Source organism: Callithrix jacchus, chromosome 6 (assembly GCF_049354715.1).
Source record: "Callithrix jacchus isolate 240 chromosome 6, calJac240_pri, whole genome shotgun sequence".
Classification (NCBI taxonomy): Eukaryota; Metazoa; Chordata; class Mammalia; order Primates; family Cebidae; genus Callithrix; species Callithrix jacchus.
The window spans coordinates 67,365,217-67,389,460 of NC_133507.1; the positions used below are offsets into that span (position 1 = coordinate 67,365,217).

Consider the following 24,244-nt stretch of genomic DNA (forward strand, 5'->3'; position numbering starts at 1 on the left):
CCTCTTAACACTGTTGCACTGGGTATGATATTTCAACATCAATTTTGGAGGGGACACAATAATTCAAACCATAAAATAGTTGATACTATTCATGAGTTTCATATGTATGACTTCAGCAACTTGCTAATATTTATTTGTAACCCCCAAATAATCAATACTTATAACACTTTCACAGTCATTTGAAAACGTGCAGGGCAGTGAAACATTTGAATCACCTGACGCCCAGATTCCTAACTGAGGTCAAACAAGGCAGTGCTCTGCCTTCTTGTTTCATCTCTCATGCTATAAATAAGTCAATATTTAGTGCCACATATTTCAAATTTTTATGAAATCACATCTTTGCTAGCAATTTCACTGTTTAAAATGACTTCCGAGCACAGTGCTGAAGTACATTCAAACATTCCTGAGCACAAAAGAAAGTAAGTATGTTAGGTGAGCTTTGTTCAGGTATGATTCATAGGGCGATTGGCTGTGAATTCAGTGTTAATGAATCAACAATATATGCTAAATAAAATGTCTTTAAACAGAAATACATACAAAACAAGGTTATATATTGACTAGTTGACAAAAATGTGACTGGGGCTAATAGGAACCTAACCCTGCATTTTCTCTAAAAGCAGTGGCTCACTATTCACTAATTCAGTGCTAATAGTGACCTTATAGAATTTAACTACGACCAAAAATGAGAATTGATGGTATCTTCAGTTGACCCTAGGCTAACAGAGGCCCTCATTCCTAGTTCTCACCTCTGACTGAATGAAATTACAGGTGGGTTTGAAAAGAAAAATAACTGGCACTAAAGTTCCAATCATAGAGATTGTGAGGCAAAGGATAATTTTATACAGGTTTCCATGTGAGTCTAATCTGGAGATAGGTTGAGAGCAACTTCATAAGTGGTCACCTGGCTCGCTTTGCCAACACAAAACAGGACTGAATGGGCCATGTCAGTACTTCCTATTGAAGATAGTCTTCAAGGGCAGTGTGTGTTTGAGTAAATAAAACAACTGGAAAGCAAGTTTTCTAGCATTCTTTGGGTCATTCTTTTATTTTAATATTCAAATAAAATGGCTTGACCTACTGTAGCATTGCCTTACGATTAAAAATCAAAATTATTGGCCATTACTAAAAAGTCAAAAAATAACAGATGCTGGCAAGGTTATGGAGAAAAAGAACACTTACACACTGTTGGTGGGAGTGTGAATTAGTTCAGCCACTGTGGAAAACAGCGTGGTTATTCCTCAAAGACCTGCAGACAGAAATACCATTTGACCCAGCAGTCACACCGCTGGGTATATATACAAGGGAATACAAATTGTTCTATTATAAAGACACCTGTGTGCATGCATTCATTGCAGAACTATTCACAATAGCAAAGACATAGAATCAACCTAAATGCCCATCAGTGATAGACTGGATAAAGAAAACATGGTACATATATACCATGGAAAACTATGCAGCTATAAAAAAGAATGAGATCATGTCCTTTTCAGGGACATGGATGGAGCTAGAGGCCATTATTCTTAGCAAACTAACACAGGAACAAAAAAACAAATACTACGTGTTCTCACTTATAAGTGGGAGCTATTTGATGAGAACATGGGGGGAACAACACACACTGAGGATTATTGGAGAGGGGAGGGTCCAAGGAGGGAAAAGATCATGAAAAATACCTAATATGTACTAGGCTTAATACCTGGGTGATGAAATAATCTGTACAACAAACACCCATGATGCAAGTTTACCTATGTAGTAAACCTGCACATGTACCCCTGAATTTAAAAGTTAAAATAGCAATAATTACAATAAAATAAAGTTTTTATTCCTATCATTAAATATATTTGACCATGGACCCCAATAAACATACTTGTATTCATTTAGAAAATCTTCACATCTACAACTATAATAATATATCATAAAACACAACAAAAACTAAAAAGTAAGGAATCAAATGAATGAATTAAGATTTTAAAATGTGATTTATATAATTCAGTGCATTGTAATTAAAAAAATTTTTAGTTGATAATGCTTATTGTTTAAAATCTTAGTTTAACCCTTTGTGATTTAGCAGTTCAAAAATTTGGTTCAATTTATCTTAATATTTCAGTAATTAATTCTGCCGCCTTCCTACTCCTACTTTAAGACTTTGTCAATTATAATACGGATACAGAAATGCTGGGAAGGGAAGATGTGGTCTCTTTAAATGACACGGAAGTGGGGAAGGGAAGTACTGGGTAGAGGAGAGCATGATCCCTAGCTAGGGCTCCATCTTATTGACCTAGGTCAGGAAAGTCATTTCCTGCCCAAATGTTGCATTTCCCAAGACCACCCTGGCCTGGCATGCCCCCATCCTATGCCTATTGAAAAAAACCCTCAGACCCTAGCAGGCAGATACAGAAACAGCTGGACATTGAAAGGAGCACATCAGCCAGACGGCTGGATGTGAATAGGGAAGCACTGACAGGCACTGGCAGGCTGTCAGGCCACTGACCGGCAGAAGCAGAATGATGCAGAGTTTGGCTGGGGCAGCCAGTGGTGAGCCCAGGCCACTGAGAGGCCCAACTCCAGGGGGAAACTTCCCACTCAATCCGTTTCTGACTTACCCAAGCCACCTCCACTCAATAAAACCTTGTAGTCATGCTCCAAGCCCAGGTGTGATCTGATTCTTCCAGTACACTAAGGTAAGAACCCAGGATACAGAAAGCCCTGTGTCCTTGCAACAATGTAGAGGGTTTAATTGAGCTGGTTAACAAACACAAGCCACCTATAGATAGCAAAACTAAAAGAGTGCCCTGTAACAAACTCCCACCGAGGCTTCGGGAGCTGTAAATATTTACCCCTAGACACTGCCATGGCATCGGACCCCCACAGCCTGCCAGTCTGTATGCTCCCCTAGAGGTTTGAGCAGCCAGGCAACTTTTCCTGTTTCAATTGGGGGGCTCACCCAAGTTCTCAGAATGTGAGTGTGAGTGAATGCAAAACTGTCAGGTCTTTCATCTGAAACCCTGCCACCTCTCTCTTTCCTATGGGTAAGAGGCTCTATTTTCTTTTCTTTTTTCTTTTCTTTTGAGAGAGGGTCTTGCTCTGTCACCCAGGCTGGAGTGCAGTGGCGCAATCTCAGTTCACTCCAACTTCTGCCTTCCGGGTTCAAGTGATTCTCCACCTCGGCCTCCCAAGTAGCCGGGATTATAGGTGCATGCTCACACCCAGCTAATTTTTTAAAAAAATTAAAACCGACCCCACAGTAGGCCATGCTTCTTGGAATAAACAGGCCCAAGGAACTCAAAGTTTGCCAACAGCAGGTTGAAAGGGAAGCATAGGTGAGGGTAGTTAATTCCTATTCTCCAGGTTTTCCCTGCCTCATGGTACATACCTAATTGGTATCTATGGCTGGCACCTGCCAAGATCTCTGGGGCTCAGGGATAAGGGGTGCAGAGTGAAGGGAGGATGCTTACTTTCTCTCTCCATCATACCCTGAATTTTTCACTGAAAGAAGGAAGGGAAGGCCAGGCATGGTGGCTCACACCTGTAATCCCAGCACTTTAGGAGGCTGAGGCAGCAGGATCGCCTGAGGTCAGGAGTTTGAGACCAGCCTGGCCAATGTGGTGAAAATACAAAAATTAGCTGGGCATGGTGGGGTTTGCCTATAATCCCAGCTACTCTGGAGGCTGAGGCAGGAGTATCACTGGAACCTAGGAGGCAGAGAATGCAGAGGCAGAGATCACGCCACACATTACACTCCAGCCTGGGCAACAGAGCAAGACTCTATCTTGGGGAAAAAAGGAAGGGAAATGAGGGATGCCTCTATTCCCTGTCTTTCTGAATGGACAACCAGTTCTCTTTATCACCCCCAGCTTATACTCCTCTGGAGTATATCCGGAACCACTGGGACTACTTTGACCCTCAGAATCTCGAGGAAAAATGCCTCATAGCTCTCTACACAAAGGTTTGGCCAAATTATGTTTACAGGAAGGAGTGGCTTGGCCTCAGGAAAGGACCATTCATTTGAATACCATCGGCAATTGGATCTTTTCTGTAGACTTGAGAACAGATGGTCTGAGGCCCATATGTGCAAGGTTTCTATACCTTATAAGGCAATCCAGACCTTTGCCGACAATGTAGGATTGATCTAGCCCTCCTGTTTGCTGTCTCAGGGAGCACCCCCAGCAAAGGAGCAAACTCCCGCAAGCCCTGCTCCTCCAGGTCCATCCTGACCTCCTTATCCAGCTTCAGCCTCTCACTTGCCCCCTCCTAGAAATCCTCACACTAAACAAACCCCACTCTTACTCTTGCCCCTCCAACAGATGCCCAGTGAATTTGGGCCCAGTAAGGTCCAGGTCCTCTTCTCCCTACAGGACTTAAGGCAAATGAAGGGGAATCTTGGCAAGTTCTTAAGCATTTATTTTAAAATAAAACAATTACAATCTAGCCTTTGAGGTAAAAGTACTGTTTTAACAAAAACATTTGCAAGTAACGTGTTTTAAAAAGACTTTAAGCTATGGAAGGAGCACTTGAAAAACGAATATTTCAAAAATTATCTATTAATACGTGACTTTTATTTTTTGCCAAAACTGCTATGCAGAAAAGTTTTTATATGTGAATACCTAAAACCAGAACTTTATATGAATTGTAATTGTTGGGTATTACATGATGCTAATAGGGTTAGATGAGGATGACTATTTGGGAAATCAACCTGTGAAACTGTAATATACATTATTATCTAGATTTACTATGGTCTGCATGGCATTTATCCTCACCTGACACACTGCATATTTTTTAGTCATTGCTTAGCATCTATCTTCCCACTCCCATTAGAATGTGAACTCCATAAAAGTAGGCACTTGGTTAATTTTATTAACTGCACGTAGAACAGTGCTGGTCATGTAATAGATACTTAATAAACATATTTTAAATAACTGGATGATATAATGAATGATATAATTTGAATGCCAAATATTTAAACATCTTTGGCTTAAATGTTTGGTATTTGAGAAAAGGTCAAATACCAAACATTTGACCCTTTCTCTTCCAAAGCAGCAATTAAGTAGTACTAAGAAAATAACATTAACTAGTTCCCCATATTCAATCAGTAACCCCTTCTCATTCCCCCATGTTGGAAACCAAGAAACAGAAGGATAAGTGCCGGGAAAAAGACTGTGCTGTGGTTGGTTGGTTTGTGCTTTAACATGCTGAATAAAACCCACTGGCAGCTGGGGGATAGGAGTATGTTCTTGCAGTAGCCCTAAAAGGTATTTTCATAGACCCGATACTTTGAATAATGTGAGTACTTTTGTAGAAACATCTAATTGGATTATCTTCTATCTGAGTACAAGGTCAACTGCCAAAATTAAATAAAAAAGGAGTAGGGTTCTGTGAAGGAACAAGGAACGGTAAAATCAAGTCAACCTGCAAGGCCAAGGTTTCATTTACTTCAACTTTCAATGTATTTGACATTATGCTAGCTGCTAGGATCAACTCAAATACAACTCTGGGGAGAGACATCATGAAGGGCCCACTAGTTGTGAGTACTGTACTGGTTATTGTGTAAATATATCCCTTCTTCAAGCAGCCTACACTCGTTCAGGGGTAGAAAAAGGCTTCCTACATAAGATAGAGAATAAAATAAGAAATCTTACCATAAAGTGCTCACTTGGATATTTTATATACCCCTAGTAAACACTCATCAAGAGTCTACTTCTATTATCCAGTTCAAAGCACCACCAGGTTTTCCTGGCTCACATAGACTTTACTGAATGTACTTTGCTAACAGATTATTTTTCCTAAATATGTCTCTTTGATGACCTAAATGATTTCTCCATCCTTTATACAATTGTGAACCATGAGGCTCTAGTTATGATACGTAGGTGCCTACCACCCACAGCCACCCAGGGCTACAGAATGCCTCCTGAGTGAGTGGTAACCTTAAGAAGTCACATTTATGTGGCTTCTGTGCCGAAATGAAGCTGCCATTTTTCAGTGTGAATATGTTTTTTTTCTCTCATGACATAGACAAATGTTGATGTTTACTACAAGTGGTACATTAGTTGCTAATTAAGTTTCTAGCTGCTCCAGCCAAAACTTGCTGTATTGAATCCAAGAAAAGAATGGCAGCTATATCAAAAATAAGTTGTTGGGGGATTTTTTGTTTTGTTTTATTAAAGGAAAGTTGTATATTAAAGAATATAGGGAACTTACACGCTGGGATCTAGGAAACCTTCTGTCTTGGCTTCCTTCAAAGCTGAGTTAGTGGTTCAAGTCCATCCACATCTGTTACCAGGTCCTGGTCAAAGCTGCATAAATACTAGCAATGTAAATATGAGGCAGTAAAGTTAACTGTTTATTGTGACTCACTTTTTTGTACCCACCTACAAATTCCCAGAGGAACGAGTTAGTATTGTTTGGGAACCCTCAGGAGGTCAGGTTTATTTTAGGAAGGGCACAGAGGTGGCTTCCTACTGGCTTTTCCACATCTCTGGAAAGATGTCTTCTGTCCTTCGTCTCTCACCTGTCCCTCGTCGTCTCATCTCATCACCCTCAGCCAGGCCTGTGTGCATTCACCAGCCGAGGGTTAACTCCCTGTTCACGTCCCGGTCTGCGGCATTTCTGTTCACTTACCCATTGGAAAGTCGCAAATCACACGCTTTTATGCCCTACACATTTTGGCCTACAAAGGACCTGATTGTTAAGGCAGAACCCCGCTGGGAAGACAAAATACCCGCAGGAGGAGCTTTGCAAGAGCGTTGGTCTTGGTGCCAGAGAGAATTCGCTTTCCTTTTCTGTTTCCCGCGGTGTCCATGACCAAAGGTCCCTCTCGCCCGCCCCGACCAATAGGTGGCTCCTCCCCAAGGAAATTCCCTCCCCGCCCGGAAGATTACGTTTGCAAAGTCCTGCGAAGAGAATCGAAACAGAAACCAAAGTCAGGCAAATTCATAAGAACTGCCCGCCAGAAAGCTGGACTCGAAGCTCCCACCCGAGTGTGCAGAGGGATCAGCAGTGTCTGGGACCCCAGGCGCGCACCGCAGAGTCCAAAGTCCACGTCCGCCGGCCGCACCTGCCTGCCGCGGCCCCGCGCGCCGCCCCCCTGCCCACCACCTGCCCACCTGCCCAGGTGCGTTTGCGGCCCCGCGCGCCGGCCGGAAGGCCCTGCGGGCAACCTCGTTGTTGTCGGGCACAGGGCGACAGACCCTGCTCCTCCAACTGGGCAGCGGACAGCGGCACGCGCAATTCACCTGTCCCGCAGAGAACAGCACCCTTTGCTTGGGAGAATCCTCTCCCTTCTCTGAGAAGAAAAGATGTCGAATGGGTATTCTACAGACGAGAGTTTCCGCTATCTCATCTCGTGCTTTAGGGCCCGGGTGAAAATGTACATCCAGGTGGAGCCTGTGCTGGACTACCTGACCTTTCTGCCTGCAGAGGTGAAGGAGCAGATTCAGAGGACTGTTGCCACCTCCGGGAACATACAGGCAGTTGAACTGCTACTGAGCACCTTGGAAAAGGGAGTCTGGCACCTTGGCTGGGCTCGGGAATTCGTGGAGGCCCTTCGGAGAGCGGGCAGCCCTCTGGCCGCCCGCTACATGAACCCTGAGCTCACTGACTTGCCCTCTCCAACCTCTGAGAACGCTCATGATGAATGTCTCCAACTGCTGAACCTCCTTCAGCCCACTCTGGTGGACAAGCTTCTAGTTAGAGACGTCTTGGATAAATGCATGGAGGAGGAACTGTTGACAATTGAAGACAGAAACCGGGTAGGTGTCAGTTCATATGGCGCTGGCCTTTTAGGCATATTTTGCAAAGCAGCCTTCCTTGTGCGTTTGTCCCATTCGAAATGTGCTTGACATCTTTGGGCAAATCTAGTTAGTTCCTTTGAGAAGACAACATTTATGCACTTTAAGACAAGTTTGAAACTTTAAACACAAAAGAACTACTTCTCTGATTCTTTCACTGAACTAAAAAGGACTTAACTTTAGAATCGTATATTAACAGGTAACATTTATTGAACACTTACTATGTGCAGTTTGTATCATTTTCAAAATGTATTACTACAGTTCCTTTTCAGAATAACCCACTGAGGCTTCTAATGTTATTAACTCCATTTTACAGATGAGAAAGCGGAGGCAGGTTAAATAATCAGCCCATAGTCTCCCAGGAAAAACCATGGCAGAGCTAATATTTTAGCTCTTGCCAGTGTTGAATTATTTTCTTATTTAATGTAGTTCCATGGAACAGGAGTCAGCAAACTAGGGCCCACCAGCTAAATCCAGCCTACTACTGTTTTTTTCAGGCCCACAAGCTAAGGATGGTCTTTAGATATTTCAATTTTTAATTTTCAGTGTTGATAAAGTTTTATTGACACAGTTCTGAGTCAATATGACACAGTCATGCTCGTCTGTTTGCATATTGTTTGTGGATACTTTTCTGCTCCAAAGGCAATTGGAGACTGTGTGGCCTTAAAGCATAAAATGTTTATTACTTGGCACTTTAGAGAAAAGGTTTTCGAATCTCTGCCCTACATTACACATTGTACCATTTAGTTAGCCCAAATGGGTAGATTACAATCACATAGAGACACACACACACACACACACACACACACACCTTTTTTCTTTCTTTAATCAAAGTTTCAACATTCTCTAATAATCAAAATTTAGAAGCAATTCATTGGAAGAATGTGTTGCTAGTTTCAGTTTTTCATATTAGTGAAGAAACTGGATTTTTCTTAAGGTGGCATTTTGACAGGGCGAATTTTACTGATGACTTTACATTGAATGTGATATGAATTGTTTTTTGATAAGTGAAGATGTACTGTGATGTGTATAAATGCTGACCTGTTTGAATCTGACTTACTCAGGTTTGTAAGTCAAAAGTCTTGTTTTGAAAGATGTGATTAAAAGTGCCAGCAAAACAGCACTTCTCCCTATTTACTCTAAATACTTCTGCCTATCAGCATGACTAAAAGTCAAAGGCTTTGTCTACACTTCACTATGATTTTCACATGATTTTTTCTCTTTGTGGTTCATCCATTGTTTGTATATTCATTACAAAATTCTGGGCATTTGATTGATTGGCTATAGCCTATGATGCAAGTTCGTCTTTAGTGAATAAAGTTAATGGTCTTTTGGAGACTTGACAGACACAGGGCTTGTCCAAAGACCCAAACATGAACCAAATTTTGATGGCCAGTTTTCCCAACAAGTAAATTACTTTACACTGTTGTCTGTAATGTTTACGTCGTTTTGTGTATTGAGAACCAGCTAGAACGCATTATAGTAGTCCAGCTGGATATGACAAATGTGTACATCACTGTGGCAGAATCTTAATTTGGAAGAAAGTATGCAGCCTTCAAGCCAGCTGGAGATGGAAGATGGCATTTCCAGCCACAGTAGCTGTTAGAAGTCCAGAAGCAACAGAGTCCAGTAACACCACAAAGCTGTTTATGTTTGGTGGGTATGATGTCCCGATTGCCAGCGAAACAGCACTTCTCCCTATTTACTCTAAATACTTCTGCCTATCAGCATCACTTTTGTCTTGCCTGGATTGAATTTCCGCCAGCTAGATTTTATCCAAGTTCTTGATTCTGGCAAGCTTGGAGGCAGCTAGCAGTAATGTAAGGGATTTGACACAAGGAAGATACAGAGTAAAGGGACTTTTGTGTACTGGTAGCAGTTAAGGCCAAAGCAACCCAAATTCTCCCTCTGATTCACATTTCAAAAAAAGGCCCTGAAAGACCGAGCAGCTATAACAGTAGTATCTCTATGAGAGTCTGGAATAATTTTTGTATGCATCATTTTACATGTATTACCAGTTCCAAAAATAAGCTATGGTGGACAATGAGAAGGAAGCATTACGTTTGGGAGAATAATCTATATTGATGTGGGGGTCACTGACGAATGTTTATCTTATAGCAGCAAAGCGTGATAAGAACGTAGAAGGGGAACATATGAATTTGAGGTCTATCTTGGCTTCTTACTATATATGTTTACTTTGAGCCAAGTTATTTAAGTTCCCTGATACTACATTTACCCTTGAAAATGGGCATCATAAAATTTCTCACAGTATTTTAGTCAACATCAAATCAGAAATAGTGTTTATGAAAAAGCTTATAAATCAGAGCTATTTGATATGATAATGATGTTGACTTTTATTACTATTCATCTGATTACAGTTTCTTTTAAATTTAAGTTTGAGATACTTAGGTAAATTACCCATGTTGCAATTGAGATATACTTTTTTTCTTTTTGAGACGGAATCTTGCTCTATCTCCCAGGCTGGAGTGCAGTGGTATGATCTTGGCTCACTGCAACCTCCTCCTCCTGGGGTCAAGTGATTCTCCTGTCTCAGTCTTCTGAGTAGCTGGTACCACAGGCACGAGCACCACCACACCCAGCTAATCTTTCTATTTTTAGTAGAGACAGAGTTTCACCTTGTTGGCCAGTGTGGTGTCCATCTCTTGACCTGGTGATCCACCTGCCTCACCCTCCCAAAATTCTGGGATTACAGGTGTGAGCCACCTCGCTCAGCCAGAGATATACTTCTTAAAGTCCCTAGATTACACTGATTTGAAAAAGAAATGACTTCTTTCATCCAAGAACCTAACCAGAATTAGGTATAAGATTAGTGTCTAATAAGCATTGATTACTTGATTGATAGACTGATTGAATTTATTTCTGAAAGTGTCTGGAATAAGTGTTGAAAACACATAATGTATTGGATTGCGTTGCCAGGCGTTAGAAAATGGATGAATGATGAACATAAGATTTCCAAATTTGCTTTTTAGACAGCTTTAAATAGCATGTAACAAAGTAATGAAGACTTCTATAAAATGGTCTTGTATTTTCATTCTTTTTCTGTTTTATCATAGATATTTTCTACTGGATCTCTTATTTTAGTTTAGGAATCCCACCCATCTCCTAGCTTCCGCCCCTGAGTACAGCTTCTGAAAATGATTTTAGACTTCGGTTTGTATCCAGGAAGTACCCCAAAACTCATTCACTCATTCATTCATTCAGTTTGAATTTATTGAGTCTCATCTTTGTGCCAGATGCCATACTAGTAATGAAAAGATAGGAGAAAAACACAGATACTGTTGTGTCCTTTCATGAAGTTGTGTTGAGGTATTCATCAGTGTTGATTAAAGAATGTCTACCATATTGAAGGCACTATTCTAAATACTAGAGACTCAGCAATGTTATGCCATTTTATCAATATATGGCATTTTATCAATCATTATAATAAAGCGGTCCTTAACAGTAAGTGGGTACCCCTGTATGGCCCTGCTCCTCTTTTAGGATGCTTAGTGACAACTTGGCATACTCATCAACTTAGACAGTCATGAATTCTGGGAACAGAAGTGATCACATAAACATTTCCATAGTGTCTCAGTAATCAAGCTGAACAGCTAAAGATTGGTGCATGTTTCCCTCCTGGCCAGCTGAGAACACAATGCAGCTGTAGTCCTGGAGACTGCACACACCTTCCATTTACACAAGAGAACCAGAGATGCCATGACAAGCCTAGCTAAAAACAGTCCAGTTCTCCCAACATGAAGTTGAGTACCCAAGTCAGTCTCCCCAAGAACATTGTATGGTGTGGCAAATTAGGAGGGATAAGGATTTTATTTGCAAAAAAAAAAAAAAAAGTATGAATAAGAAATTAGCTATGTCAATGTGACAATAATATTCATTTGGTTAAGACATTAACTTTTTGTGGGAAACTGGTCATTAAAAACTCTTTATTTTTAACATACCAGTTTTGTTTCCTGATTTACTTTTATCTGAGAGTTCAACTCTGCTGGGTAAAAAAAAATCACCATTATATTTAAATAGCTGCCTAAGATTATTATGAAGGGAAGAAGACATTTTTATTAAACTATACAATTGTGTTGGTAAGCCAGTCGTATAAGTTTAATAAAAATGAAGCAACAAAGTGTGTTAAGAATGTAGAAATGGAACACATGAATTTGAGGTCTATCTTGGCTTCTTACTATATGTTTACTTTGGGCCAAGTTATTTAAGTTCCCTGATGCTACGTTAGATTCACATCAAAGAATTTAGATTATGAAGGCATTGAGTTGTATTATCCCCAAATTCATTTTATTTTATATTTCATAAATTAGTTAACAATGTATTAAATAGACTACATAGTCATAAAAACATCCATCCATTTTTAACTTCATAGAGGAAACTTCGAGTGGGAAGGGCCATGGGTGAGAATAGTCTCATGGTGTGTTGCAGTCTCAAATCTAAATATTCAGCGCCCACAAATTTCTATAATTGTGTTTACATATTGGGATCTAATATCTTTATAATGTTTTAGGAGAACAGATTAAATTTTATAAATCATATAATTGCTCCAAAGGAAGTTGATGTACTTTCCAGCACCAAAACTGGGAAGATTTCTTAAGAATTCAGCATTTTGATGAGGCTACTAAAATTGCACAGATATATGTAGTTCCACCTTCAAGTTGTAAGAATATGTTTAGGAAATAATGGCATCATGATCCTTACATGCTTGGACTCAGTAAAGGCAAAGAAAGCTTGACAAATATGATTCCACTGTAAAAGTCCACTTAATAGATTAGTAGTTGAAGAAAATTTTGTGGACAGAATATGCTTAGGGTTTTTTAATAACAGTATTTGTTACGGTGCCTCACTAGTTCTTTTTAAGGAAATCCTTCTTGATTGCTTCAGTCAAATATATTTAAAGCTGATCAAAGGATGGGATAGTAAAATATCAGAATGGCTGAGTTAAAAGAAAGCACTGAAACCAGTCTTATTTACATCTATAGCAGTTACTTGTTAAATTAGCAGATGATAACTGAGATGCTACAACACCAGGGAAGCCAAAGAATTGCCATTAGGAGACCAGGAGAGTTAGAAAAAAAACGGTAAAAAAAAAAAAAAAAATGAGCAAAAATCTGCTTAAAAAATGTTGTGGAGGACATGAACTGAAATCATTTGAAAGTTACTGAGATCAAATAGTTATTTTTAATCACTTCTTGCCAGAAAATGAACTTAGAATTGGAGAAAAATACAAGCTATATTTATAGTTACGGTAGGATTCAGCCTCTAAATCCAATTGCCTGGGATCAAATTCTACTTCTGCTTCATACTGGTTTTGTGACCTCAGAGAGGTAACTAAACATCTCTGTGCCTTGGATTTCTGATCTGTAAATGGGTTAATATTGATACCTACTTCTGGGCAGGTGGGTTAATATATTCAAGTTACTTAGAACAGCTTGCTTAACTACTAGATACTAAGACAGAACTATCCCTTGTGGGGGAGATCATGCTGTATATGCTTGTGCAGGTGAGATGTTTGCAATGATGACTCTTTAGTAATGATGACATCCATAATCATTGCTAGCACTGACTTAGTGCCAGACATTGTTCCAAACATGCTAACAAATTTCTGACATAAATGGTTATGGAATATATGTATTGAACTAGAAAATACATAAATTTTGTAGGAAAGAACTGGACAATTCAAATTATACATGTGGAAGATTAGCAGTTGTTGAGAAGGACCATTGATAATATCTAAGTCAATCTTTCTTATCTGGAAGGTTGATAGAATCACATGAGATGCTTTAATTTTTCTTTAATATCTGAGTTCCCAACATAGACAACATAAATCAGAATATTTTAGGAGTGTTTCATAGACATCAATATTTTTTAAAGCTCCATGGGTGATTCTAATGTGTAGCTAAGATATAGAAATCCTGAAATTTCTTTTCAGCTGCGTTGTTTTCCACATATTGAAACCGGTCCAGAGCAATGTAGTAAATTGCCTAATGCTACAGAAAACTAATGATGTCCCGCCTAACTTCTTTTAGGTCTAAACATGGCTTGAGTTAATCTTTTCTCCAAATCCTTATCACTGTATTAGGATGTGGGGAGGTGCACTGTGACAATTATTACACAAATGAGTACTAGATTAATCTAAAACAGAAAATAAATTAAGGCTAAAAGACTCTAATGAATGAATATAGAAATAATTCTCCCCCATATTTCCAAAGAAAAGGTATAAAAATAAATTTCTCCTAATATTAAATAAACACAAATTTGAGAAAAATTGATTATAGTAATAATGAACTGTGCAAATATTAAATAGGAAAGAATATATCTACATAGTAATTACTTATTTCATAATGATAATCATGAAGAAAGAAGAATTAGATAAGAAATGTTTAATTCCCATTTATAGACTCCATAGGTTGAAAAGGTATAGCCAGCCCTAGATATGTAGAAAGAAATAGGTAAAAATAGACATAATATGGCTCCAGACTAAAGATACTTTCTCTTGTGCTTTTTATTCAGGAATGGCTGAGGTAAAAATTATTTTCTAAGTGTCAGGTTTGAATAATTCAATAGCTTTATTAAAAAAAATTGTTCATATTTAAAAGGGCACCTGGTCCAGAAATTGTTTTTTCCCTGTTGACTTCAGAATTGGCTACAGGTAACATTGCTATTTTCTTTAGTGTTTCGATATAAAACTTTATTTGTGCTTATGCTTAATTGCTGTTTTTCTAAAAGGTAGTTCCTGTTTAAGGTTATTCAAAAGATGTTTGATCTTATTTAATTCTAATTTTCTCTTACAACAGATTTCTGCGGCAGAAAACAATGGAAATGAATCAGGTGTAAGAGAGCTACTAAAAAGGATTGTGCAGAAAGAAAACTGGTTCTCTACATTTCTGAATGTTCTTCATCAAACAGGAAACAATGAACTTGTCCAAGAGTTAATAGGCACTGATTGCTCAGAAAGCAATGCAGGTATTTGTAATTTTACTGAGGAAGATTGTTCAAATTCTGCCTAGTGATTGAGAGTTCAATAAAGCAGATAGGCACAATGCTAAATACCAACATTTTTAAAATCCAAATTTTAGGAGTGGAAGGTATGTGATATGTCATCTATTTTATTATCTGTACAAATGAGGAAATTGATGCCTGGGAAAAGATCAACTTATCAAATACCACTTTTACTCCAACCAACACTCTTTCTACTATCTTATTTTAGAAACAATATAACTACCAGAAATTTTTATCAAGATTATTTAACATTGAATACACACAATATTCAATGTTAAATTATTTGGAAGAAAGTATTTTAGTGGTTGTAACAAATCTGCTGCATATTCTTCTGAACATTTTTATACATTTTAAACAATGTATTAAGCATTTGATAAAAGAATTGTTTTGTCAATATACCACAACATTACCTAATGTGAGATTTTAAAAAGCATTCAATAATAGTAATAATATAACATTTTATAGATCTTCTCATATATCATTTGTAAATCTCACTTAAACTGCTCTTATTTTTCTTTTTGTAGCATGCATCCCATGTTTCCAAAAATATAAGAAAGACAAATTGAAAGTTAACTATTAATTAATTAATTATAATCATTGCAGTCTTGTTCTGGTGACCCACACTAAAGAACAAGTGGGGTGCTGCTGTAACAAATACCTAAACGTGCAGAAGTGACGTTAGAACTGGGTAATTGTTAGAGACTAGAAGAGTTTGGGGTGAATGGTAGAAATATGGATGTTAAGGGTGATTTTGCTGAGGTCACAGACAGAAATGAGAAAAATGTTATTGGAAACTAGAAGAAAGGTGATCCTTGTTATAAAATGGTATAAAACTCAATCTTACAAGTAAGGAACTTGGATATTTGGCTAAGAGTATTTCTTAGAAAAATGTTGAAGGAGCAGATTGATTTCTCTTGCCTGCTTATAGTAAAATGCAAAAAAAAAGAGAAGTTAATTAAAGGAATTGTTAAGCAAAAAGTTACCAAAATTTAAATATTTGGAAAATTCTCAGCTTATTCATAATGTAAAAAATGAGAAACTGTGTTATAAAGAGAACACTTAGGGTGTAGATGAACAACCAATTGATAACAAGATCGTGGGTGCCACTCATGTACTTAATCAGCCATTTCAGTGGAAGGCAGGAATAGAGATCATATCAGCAAATACACTTCAAATTTGAACTGAAGGAGACAGAGAAGACAGGACAGAATGAGAAAAGGATACTGGACTTTTTGGATCCTACAGAACCAGAACATAGAGCTGTTTGGTTGTGAATATGTGCTATTCTTAAGGAAAGGAAAGAATGTCCCCAAAGTGATTCTGAAGTCATGAGGGTTGCCCCTTCCACCGCAGACCCAGGGGCCAAAGCAGTTTCCTTTTTCGTTTCAAAGGGCAAGGCTGTCTCTGGTTTTAGTGAGCCAGGATGACTCTGCCTGGTGTCTCAGAAGCAGGACTACCCTCACAGAGAGCTGTGTGAATGGAGCCCTTAGAGAGAGCAGGACAAGGCTGTCTTGCAGAGCCTGAGAAATGAATCTGCCATTCCGTTGACCTGGAAGGCAGATCATCAAACCAAACAGAGCTATTCTCAAGCCTTACAAGCCTTAAGATCTGACGGCATTTACATTAATAAGTTTTGGGTTTGTGTGGACCCCATCACCCATTCTTTCTTTCCTATTTCTCCCTTTTGGAGTAAGATATCCATCCTATGCCTGTCCCACCATTGTACTGTGGAAAGGAAACATGCAGCTCATCTGGTTTCACAGGTTCACAGGTAGTGGTGAATTTGCCTCATCATTAATCACATCTCCATTCTCATCCATGTCTGATTCAGACAATGTTTAGGTGAGACTTTTGACTTTACACTTAGAGTTCATGCTGCAGTGAGTTAAGGTATTTGGGCTGAGGAGATGACATTAATGCATTTTGCATGCAGTAAAGATGTGAATTTTGGGAAGTCAGTGGTAAAATGCTATGGATGAAATTTTGTCCTTGTCCTTCCAGTATTCACATGATGGAGCCTTATATGACTCTATCTGCAGAGAGTGTTGGCAGGATATAATTAAGATTAAATGAGTCAGGCCAGGCGTGGTGGCTCATGCCTGTAATCCCAGCACTTTGGGAGGCCAAGGCAGGTGGATCACCTGAGGTCAGGAGTTTGAGACCAGCCTGGCCAACATGACGAAACCCTGTCTCTACAAAAAATACAAAAATTAGCCTGGCGTGGGGGTATGAACCTGTAATCACAGCTACTCAGAAGGCTGAGGCAGAAGAATTGCTTGCACCCAGGAGGTTGCTGTGAGCTGAGATCGTGCCATTGCACTCCAGCCTGGGTGACAGACCAAGACTCCATCTCAAAAATAAAAAACAAAAACATTAAATGAGTCATAAGAATGGGACCTTACTCTGATAAAAATTATGGCCTTTTAAGAAGAGGAAGAAAGAGAAACATTTGTCCCTTTCTCTCTCTCACTTAATCATATGAGGACACAGAGAGAAGGTGGCCATCTGCAAATCAAGGAGAGAGCCTTCATCAGACATTGGCCCTGCTGTCACCTTGATCTTGGACGTCCAGTGTCCATAACTATGAGAAAACAGGTTTCTGTTATCTAAGCCACTCAGTTTATGGTATTTGTTATGGCAGCACAAACAGACTAACGTAGGAGCTTAGACTCTGGATCCTGATGCTTATCAAATCCTGCATCATTCCCTGAATGTATATTTGTCCTTCCCTGAATGTGTGACCTTCTCTGTGCCTCCGTTTACTCCTCAGTAAATTGGAGATACTAACCTTATCACCTCAGTAAAATGGAGACATAAAATTACTTATCATCCAGGCTTATTTCGAGAATTAAATAACTTAATATATGTAAGGTATTTATATGGTGAATGCAAAATAATTATTATAATAGTCCCAAACATACCTAATATCTAACTGCAGACATTACCAAGTTTTCTTTTTGTCCAAAGTCACAATAATTCTCTTTAGGAAATTTTCCATACAAAGTGGGGCACGTTTTCCCTGTTTTCTTTAAGATGAGGTAATCAAATATGATACGTTAGAAAATTTTCCTTATGGCATCAGTCTTCTCTTGACAGATTGCAGCTTCATACAGGCAGAAATTCTTGAATTTCTTTTTAACCCACATAAGCCCTTAATAAAATACCCATTACATGTAGTTGAAGTAAGAAAATCTAGAAAGGAGGAATGGAAGAAAGGAGAAAGGAAGGACACAGAATATTTGATTAAATGTTTTAAAAATCCCCAGAAATTCAGAATACATGAATATAGGCTGACATTAAAGCAGATGTACGTCTCATGCAGAACACACAGTGAGGAAACAAAATGGCAAGAGCAAAGCTAAAGAAAACTACCGAATTTGCATTTTCATTAATTCAGCCTTAAATGTAACTTTGTGTCACTGAATAAGTGACTTACTTCCTAAACCTGATGGTCAGACAGGAAATTACTTTTCTTATGATTAGCATAATCATTATACTGTATTTTTAGCTAAAATCTAATCATTATAAAGAACTACTCATTGTGTCCATATTAAAATTAAAAATACTGTGCCATAACAAAAGCACGTTCTAAGCCTTTCAAAATATAAACATATTAAAATATATTAAAGCAAATCTCTATTGAGGGCTCTCCATCTTGTTTTCAGAATAACAGTAACAGCTATTTATATTGTATAAAATCTTGCATTGTAATTCAATTTACGTTCTGTTCAGAACTTCAAAATATTTAAATGTATTCAGGTAACCTCTCTTACTAACTGCCACTTTGTTTTCAAAATAATAGTAACAGTTACGTATGCCCTATAAAAACTTGTGTCGCGATGATTTGCATTCTAATGCCTTTATTCACAGAGATTGAGAATTTATCACAAGATGATGGCCCTGAAGTGGAAAAGCTACTTCTTTCAACCACAGACCAGCCAAATCTGGAGAAGGAGGTCTGGGGCATGGATAATAATTCATCAGAATCATCTTTTGCAGATTCTTCTGTAGTTTCAGGTACTCGAAACACATACATACTTTAATTTACTAATTACTACTTCAAGAAAAAGCAATTGGCCAGAACCTATTAATCAGAGGGAGAAAATGTGGACATTAAGGTTAGTGAACACTTATATTAATATAATATCTTTAAAGAGGATTAAATTGAAATAATTATTGGCCAAAATGCTTTTTAAAACTAATCCAATATCAAGGTGTTATAAATATAAACACATTTGCATCTAATTTTAGCTTATAAGGAATCCATAGTCATTATAAGTATCCTAAGAATGCCCTATATTTCATGGTTTTCAAAGTACTTTCAAAGAGATTAGTCAATTTAATGCATCCAGAACCCTGAAAATAAAAGAGAGCCATTACTTTTTTCTCTCGTTTAAACTGGGATAACTCAGAGAGGTTCAACTGGGTTGTAAAAATTAAAATCAAAGCTATAAAAAGAAAGATGGTCAGATGCTGAACAAGGGTTGTCTTGAATTGCATAACTAATCGGTGAGGACTGAAGAACATCATGTCCACCTTTTCGATACTGAAACAGCCTGGAGGAAACAAATTATTTAATTATTTTCCCTTTCTAATCTGCTCATGATAGGAAAATCCACTTCTCCCCTTCTCCACCAAAGGGCCATATTCTGTTTTCACAAAAAGTAGTAGCCTATAGTCTGTGGTGTGCTGGTAAATGTAACAAGTAGCTCTCTGGGGGGAAAGAAAAAGCCTTAGTCTGCAGCATTTGCCAGTGTCTGTGGTTTTAATGTTCTTGTTAATGCTTATTTCAAGCCTCCAACATAAGATCATTGAACACAAAGCTGGGAAGAAATGTGCCGTGGCACGTCATTGTACAGCATTCCCACCATACAGATGCAAAAGGCAGAGATAGCCTCCAGATCAAATACTACAATAAATGATTCAGTGATGAGTTAAATACTTATTACCTTTGTTTGAAAGTAATTTCTTTAACAGTAACTTTATATAATTTAACTTTTGTAATGGCTGTGATTAAAAACTCAGGAAATTCCTGAAAAGTTACCAGTTCGCTCCTGTGAGCCAGTATAAACTAACTCTAGCACACCACTGAAAAGTTTATTATTTTTTGGTTTTGCTTTTATTTTTGTTTGGGAGATATGGACTCTCACTCTGTTGCCCAGGCTGGAGTGCAGTAGCATGATCTCAGCTCACTGCATTCTCTACCTCCTGGGCTCAAGTGATTTTCCTGCCTCAGTCTCCCAAGTAGCTGGGATTACAGGTGCCCACGACCATGCCCAGCTAACTTTGGTATTTTTAGTAGAGACAGCCTTTCATCATGTTGGCCAAGTTGGTCTTGAACTCCTGACTTCAGGTGATTTGCCGCCTCAGCCTCCCCAAGTGCTGGGATTACAGGTATGAGCCACTGTGCCTGGCCTTATTATTTTGTACATAGAGAAGTAATATATCTTCATTGTGAGAAATCTGTAATATGTAGAAACACACAAAGAAGTCACCACTATTCCCAGAGTACGGATATTATATTTAACATTTGGATATGTGTGCTTCTGGGCTTTTTACATACCTGAATGTGTGTATATAGTGGCGTTTCTTTCATGCTCATTAATTATTCTTCTACAGCCTGGTTTTTAATGACTAAATAATAGTCCAACCATTTGGTTGCAGCGTAATTAATTAACCAATTATTGAATATTTAAATAATGCATCAGTAGCTCTCTTTGTTCTTATGTCACAGTTTGCTTCTTAAAAACATATTATAGAATTGGAATTTCTGGGTCAAATGATTTATACAATTTTAACACATTTGATACTTAATGTCAAATCTCGCTCCAGGAACTTGTACCAATCTACATGTTCTCCAACAGTATGGGATATGAGTGCTTGCCTGAATTCTCTTCTATGAGAATGAATAATATTATCATTTTCAACCTTTTTCAATTTGGCTGCTATTAAAAATGGTATTTTGTTATTTGAACTTACATTTTCTTATTTCTGCTGAAAAAGAATTTTGTAAATTTATTCTTTGTTTTGTTAACTATTAACACTTTTAAAATACACTTTTCTATTAGGATATTTATCTCCTTTTTGCTGGCTTATATGAACTACCTAAGTATATGAGACATCAATTCATTGCCATAAATAGTACCAATTTTTGTTATGGTTGGCTTGCTTTTTAGCCTGATTGTAAGATGTTTTTGTTGGGGGAGGGTGGGAAGTGGGGAGGGAACAGGGTCTTACTCTGTCTCCCAGGCTGGAGTATAGTGGCAGGAACACAGGTCACTGCAGCCTTAACTTCTCAGGCTCAAGTGATCCTCCCAACCTCAATCTCCCAAGCAGCTGGGACCACAGGTATGCACCACCATACCCGGCTAATTTTTGTATTTTTTACAGAGATTGGGGTTTCACTATGTGGTCCAAGCTAGTCTGGAAACTCCTGGGCTTAAGGAATCCTCCTGCCTTGGCTTCTCAAAGTGCTGGGATTATAGGCTTGAGCTGCTGTTTGTTTTTTAATGCAATGCTTCTGAGGCTTTAATGTTCAAATGAACTACACTGAGAGAGTCTTACTGAAACTCAGATTATGACTCAGTAGTGAGGCCTGAGTGAGGCCTGAGATTTCACCTTTCTCATAAACTCTAGTGATGCTGCTGCTGCCAGGACTAAAGCACATAGAGGATGTTTTTTCACTTGAGCAGCTGCACTTTCCTTTGGAAATCATGATTCTACAGGAATGCCAAAATCCACTGAGTGTGGAGTTTTCATGTTTTAATGGATTTCCTCTATAGGCTACCTGACACCTCTATGAGTTACTGGTCATTTTCTATAAATCCACAGTAGAAACAAGTGAAGATGGAGGTAATGCTGAGAGATGACCCTGCATCTTAAAATAGGTTTTATCATCAAAGATGATCAGACTAATGCATTGCATCATCTTCTAGTTAATCTACTATGAATTTTAATTTTAACAAAATTAAAGGCAAAAGTTTTAAATTTTAAAAATGTTTACTTCTTAGTATAAAACTTAAAGATGCATCTTGTGGGAAAAAAAGTCTTAATAATGACATTAGGGAACAGAAAGGGGTTTTGTTTATTTTTTTTTCCTCTTGGTTTCTTTCCTCTCTGTCTCCCTCCTTCCCTTCCTTTCCTTTCACTCTAACTTCCTTCCTTCTCTTCCTTTCACTTCTTTCATTTAACAACTATTTTACAAATTCCTGTCATATGCCAGGCACCTTGTTGGGTACCATGAACACAGTTAGGAACATAATAGAAACGGCTTCATGGCCGGGCATGGTGGCTCATGCCTGTTATCCCAGCACTTTGGGATGCCGAGGTGGGTAGATCACCCGAGGTCAGGAGTTCAAGACCAGCCTGACCAACATGGTGAACCCCCCGACCCCGCTACTAAAAATACAAAAAATTTGCCTGGTGTGGTGGTAGGCGCCTGTAATCTCAGCTACTCGGGAGGCTGAGGCAGGAGAATAGCTTGAACCCAGAAGGTGGAGGTTGCAGTGAGCTGAGATCATGCCACTGCACTCCAGCCTGGACAACAAGAGCAAAACACTCAGTCTCAAAAAAAAAAAAAAGAAAAGAAAAGAAATGGCTTCGGCCCCCACAGAGCTTTCCACTGAGGGAGATGTCAGCCCAGCAGTAGTAGTAACTGTATAGCTACACTTGCAGTAATTGACATGAAAGAAAAGTAGACAGTATTAAAATACAGGACAATCTGAAAGCATGTAAGAGCATACAGTAAACTGCATGGTAGTCTGAGGACCCATCAAATTCATAAACATCTTAACGGTCTTCTAGTCCATAGGTTCCTTATCATACCTGGATTTCTCATGTGGATTTGAGAGCAGGCTAGTTTAATCCATTCTGGTCCCTTCCAGAACACTAGCAAAGAGTCACTTAATTATGAAAATGTAGTGTGTTTGCTCTAGAGACTGCTGCTGTCATTCCAAGTGTCTGTTTCCTTGTTATCTTAAGGAATAAGAATTATGAATATTAATGATTTATAAAGTACCATTAGTCCAGATAAATTATTGGAGTTCTTTTGATTGAAGTTTTTGTTGAACAATTTACTATGGAAGAGTTTTGCCTGCATAGGTATTTTGTGACAATTAACAAGGTAAATGTGAACGTACACCATAGCTTCTAATATGCATCTGTGTCATTTTGTTTTGTGTTTCTTCTTGATATTGATAATGTTTAGTCTTTATTTTGAATTCCATTGTATTAGGCTAAAATTTCAAACAGTTGCCAAGATAGCATTGAAAACAACTTGTCACTTAAGCTGTACACAGTCTGTAAATATAATTTTTATGTGTATAAAGAAAAAAGAGGCTCCAATTATTTGCAATTTTAAATTGAGATATTTGTAATTATTATTTCTGAACTAGTTTTCCAAGTATTTTCTCACTGCATAGTAGTCTTGGTGCTTGCAAATGTTAATTATTTTAACTTTAATGCAAAGATTATGTATGTGTGTGTGTGTTTTAGCACCTTTTACTCCTTAACACATCTGATGAGTAAGACACACTACCCTCAGTAACAGTGGCCCACCTTGAAACTAATTTTAAACGCATATCTCTTTGACATTAGGGGTTCTCTAGTGGATTGTTCTAGAGAGTGATTTTGTCATATCTTCAGACTTGGGGGCTGACATATGTCCTTTTTCCTCCTCCCACCTCTATTTGCAATCAATTGTTTCTCATTTAAAAAGTGGTTAGTAATTAAGATACACCAGTTTTTTTAAAATTTCCCCTTTCCCATTAACAAAACAATTTCTCAACAACATTTGAACAATTCTGACTAATAACGGAAATTTAATGCTGGATGCTACAGTTCTGCTTTCTGAAGCTACTGGTCATCTTATAATAAGAAGATAACTGCAAAACTTTGGTGTTTCTCTAGCCTAGATTTCCCTAGGAAACATCAGAGGGACACAAAGCCTGCTTTCATTTTCTATTCAAAGCATTTTAATTATAGAAAATAATTGACTGGGTTATTTTGCTTCTATAAGCTTACAGTAAAATTAGTTGTACCATCATCAGTCTTTGTCTGCTACCATTGCTCTGTCAAAACAAGTGAGTAGTTACTTCACATCAACTCTATTTATTATACTATTTTAGGAACTAACGCTCTGTAATAAAATAAAAGAAAATTAAGTGACATTTAAAACTAAGCAACTTTATTGTATTTGGTATAAACTTAGTTTTATGCAGAGTGTAGCAGAAAATCCCCCCAAACTTTTTTAATCATCGTGCTATAGCTCCCAATTGTGAAAACTGGAAAATGCAAATGCCTCAGATTGGCCAGCAGAGGGCGCTTTTACATTTATAAAGCCAATGGAATTTCACTGTTTCAGCGTGAAAGATTATAATGTAAGTGTAGAGTGTGCCATGTGTGAATATACAGTGCGCATGACTGTGAATGCATGTGTATATTTT

The 24,244-nt window shown here is 38.2% G+C and overlaps 1 protein-coding gene across 1 annotated transcript in view; it reads left to right on the forward strand.

The window, feature by feature from the left end:
• Positions 1 to 6,898: 6,898 nt before the first annotated feature.
• IFIH1 (interferon induced with helicase C domain 1) overlaps positions 6,899 to 24,244 on the forward strand; it is a 51,625-nt gene continuing 34,279 nt past the window's right edge. Inside the window, exons 1-3 of the mRNA XM_002749389.7 lie at positions 6,899 to 7,742; positions 14,597 to 14,765; positions 18,672 to 18,818. Coding sequence (XP_002749435.3) covers positions 7,290 to 7,742; positions 14,597 to 14,765; positions 18,672 to 18,818 — 769 coding nt within the window. The 5' untranslated portion in view covers positions 6,899 to 7,289. The remainder of the gene's footprint in view (positions 7,743 to 14,596; positions 14,766 to 18,671; positions 18,819 to 24,244) is intronic.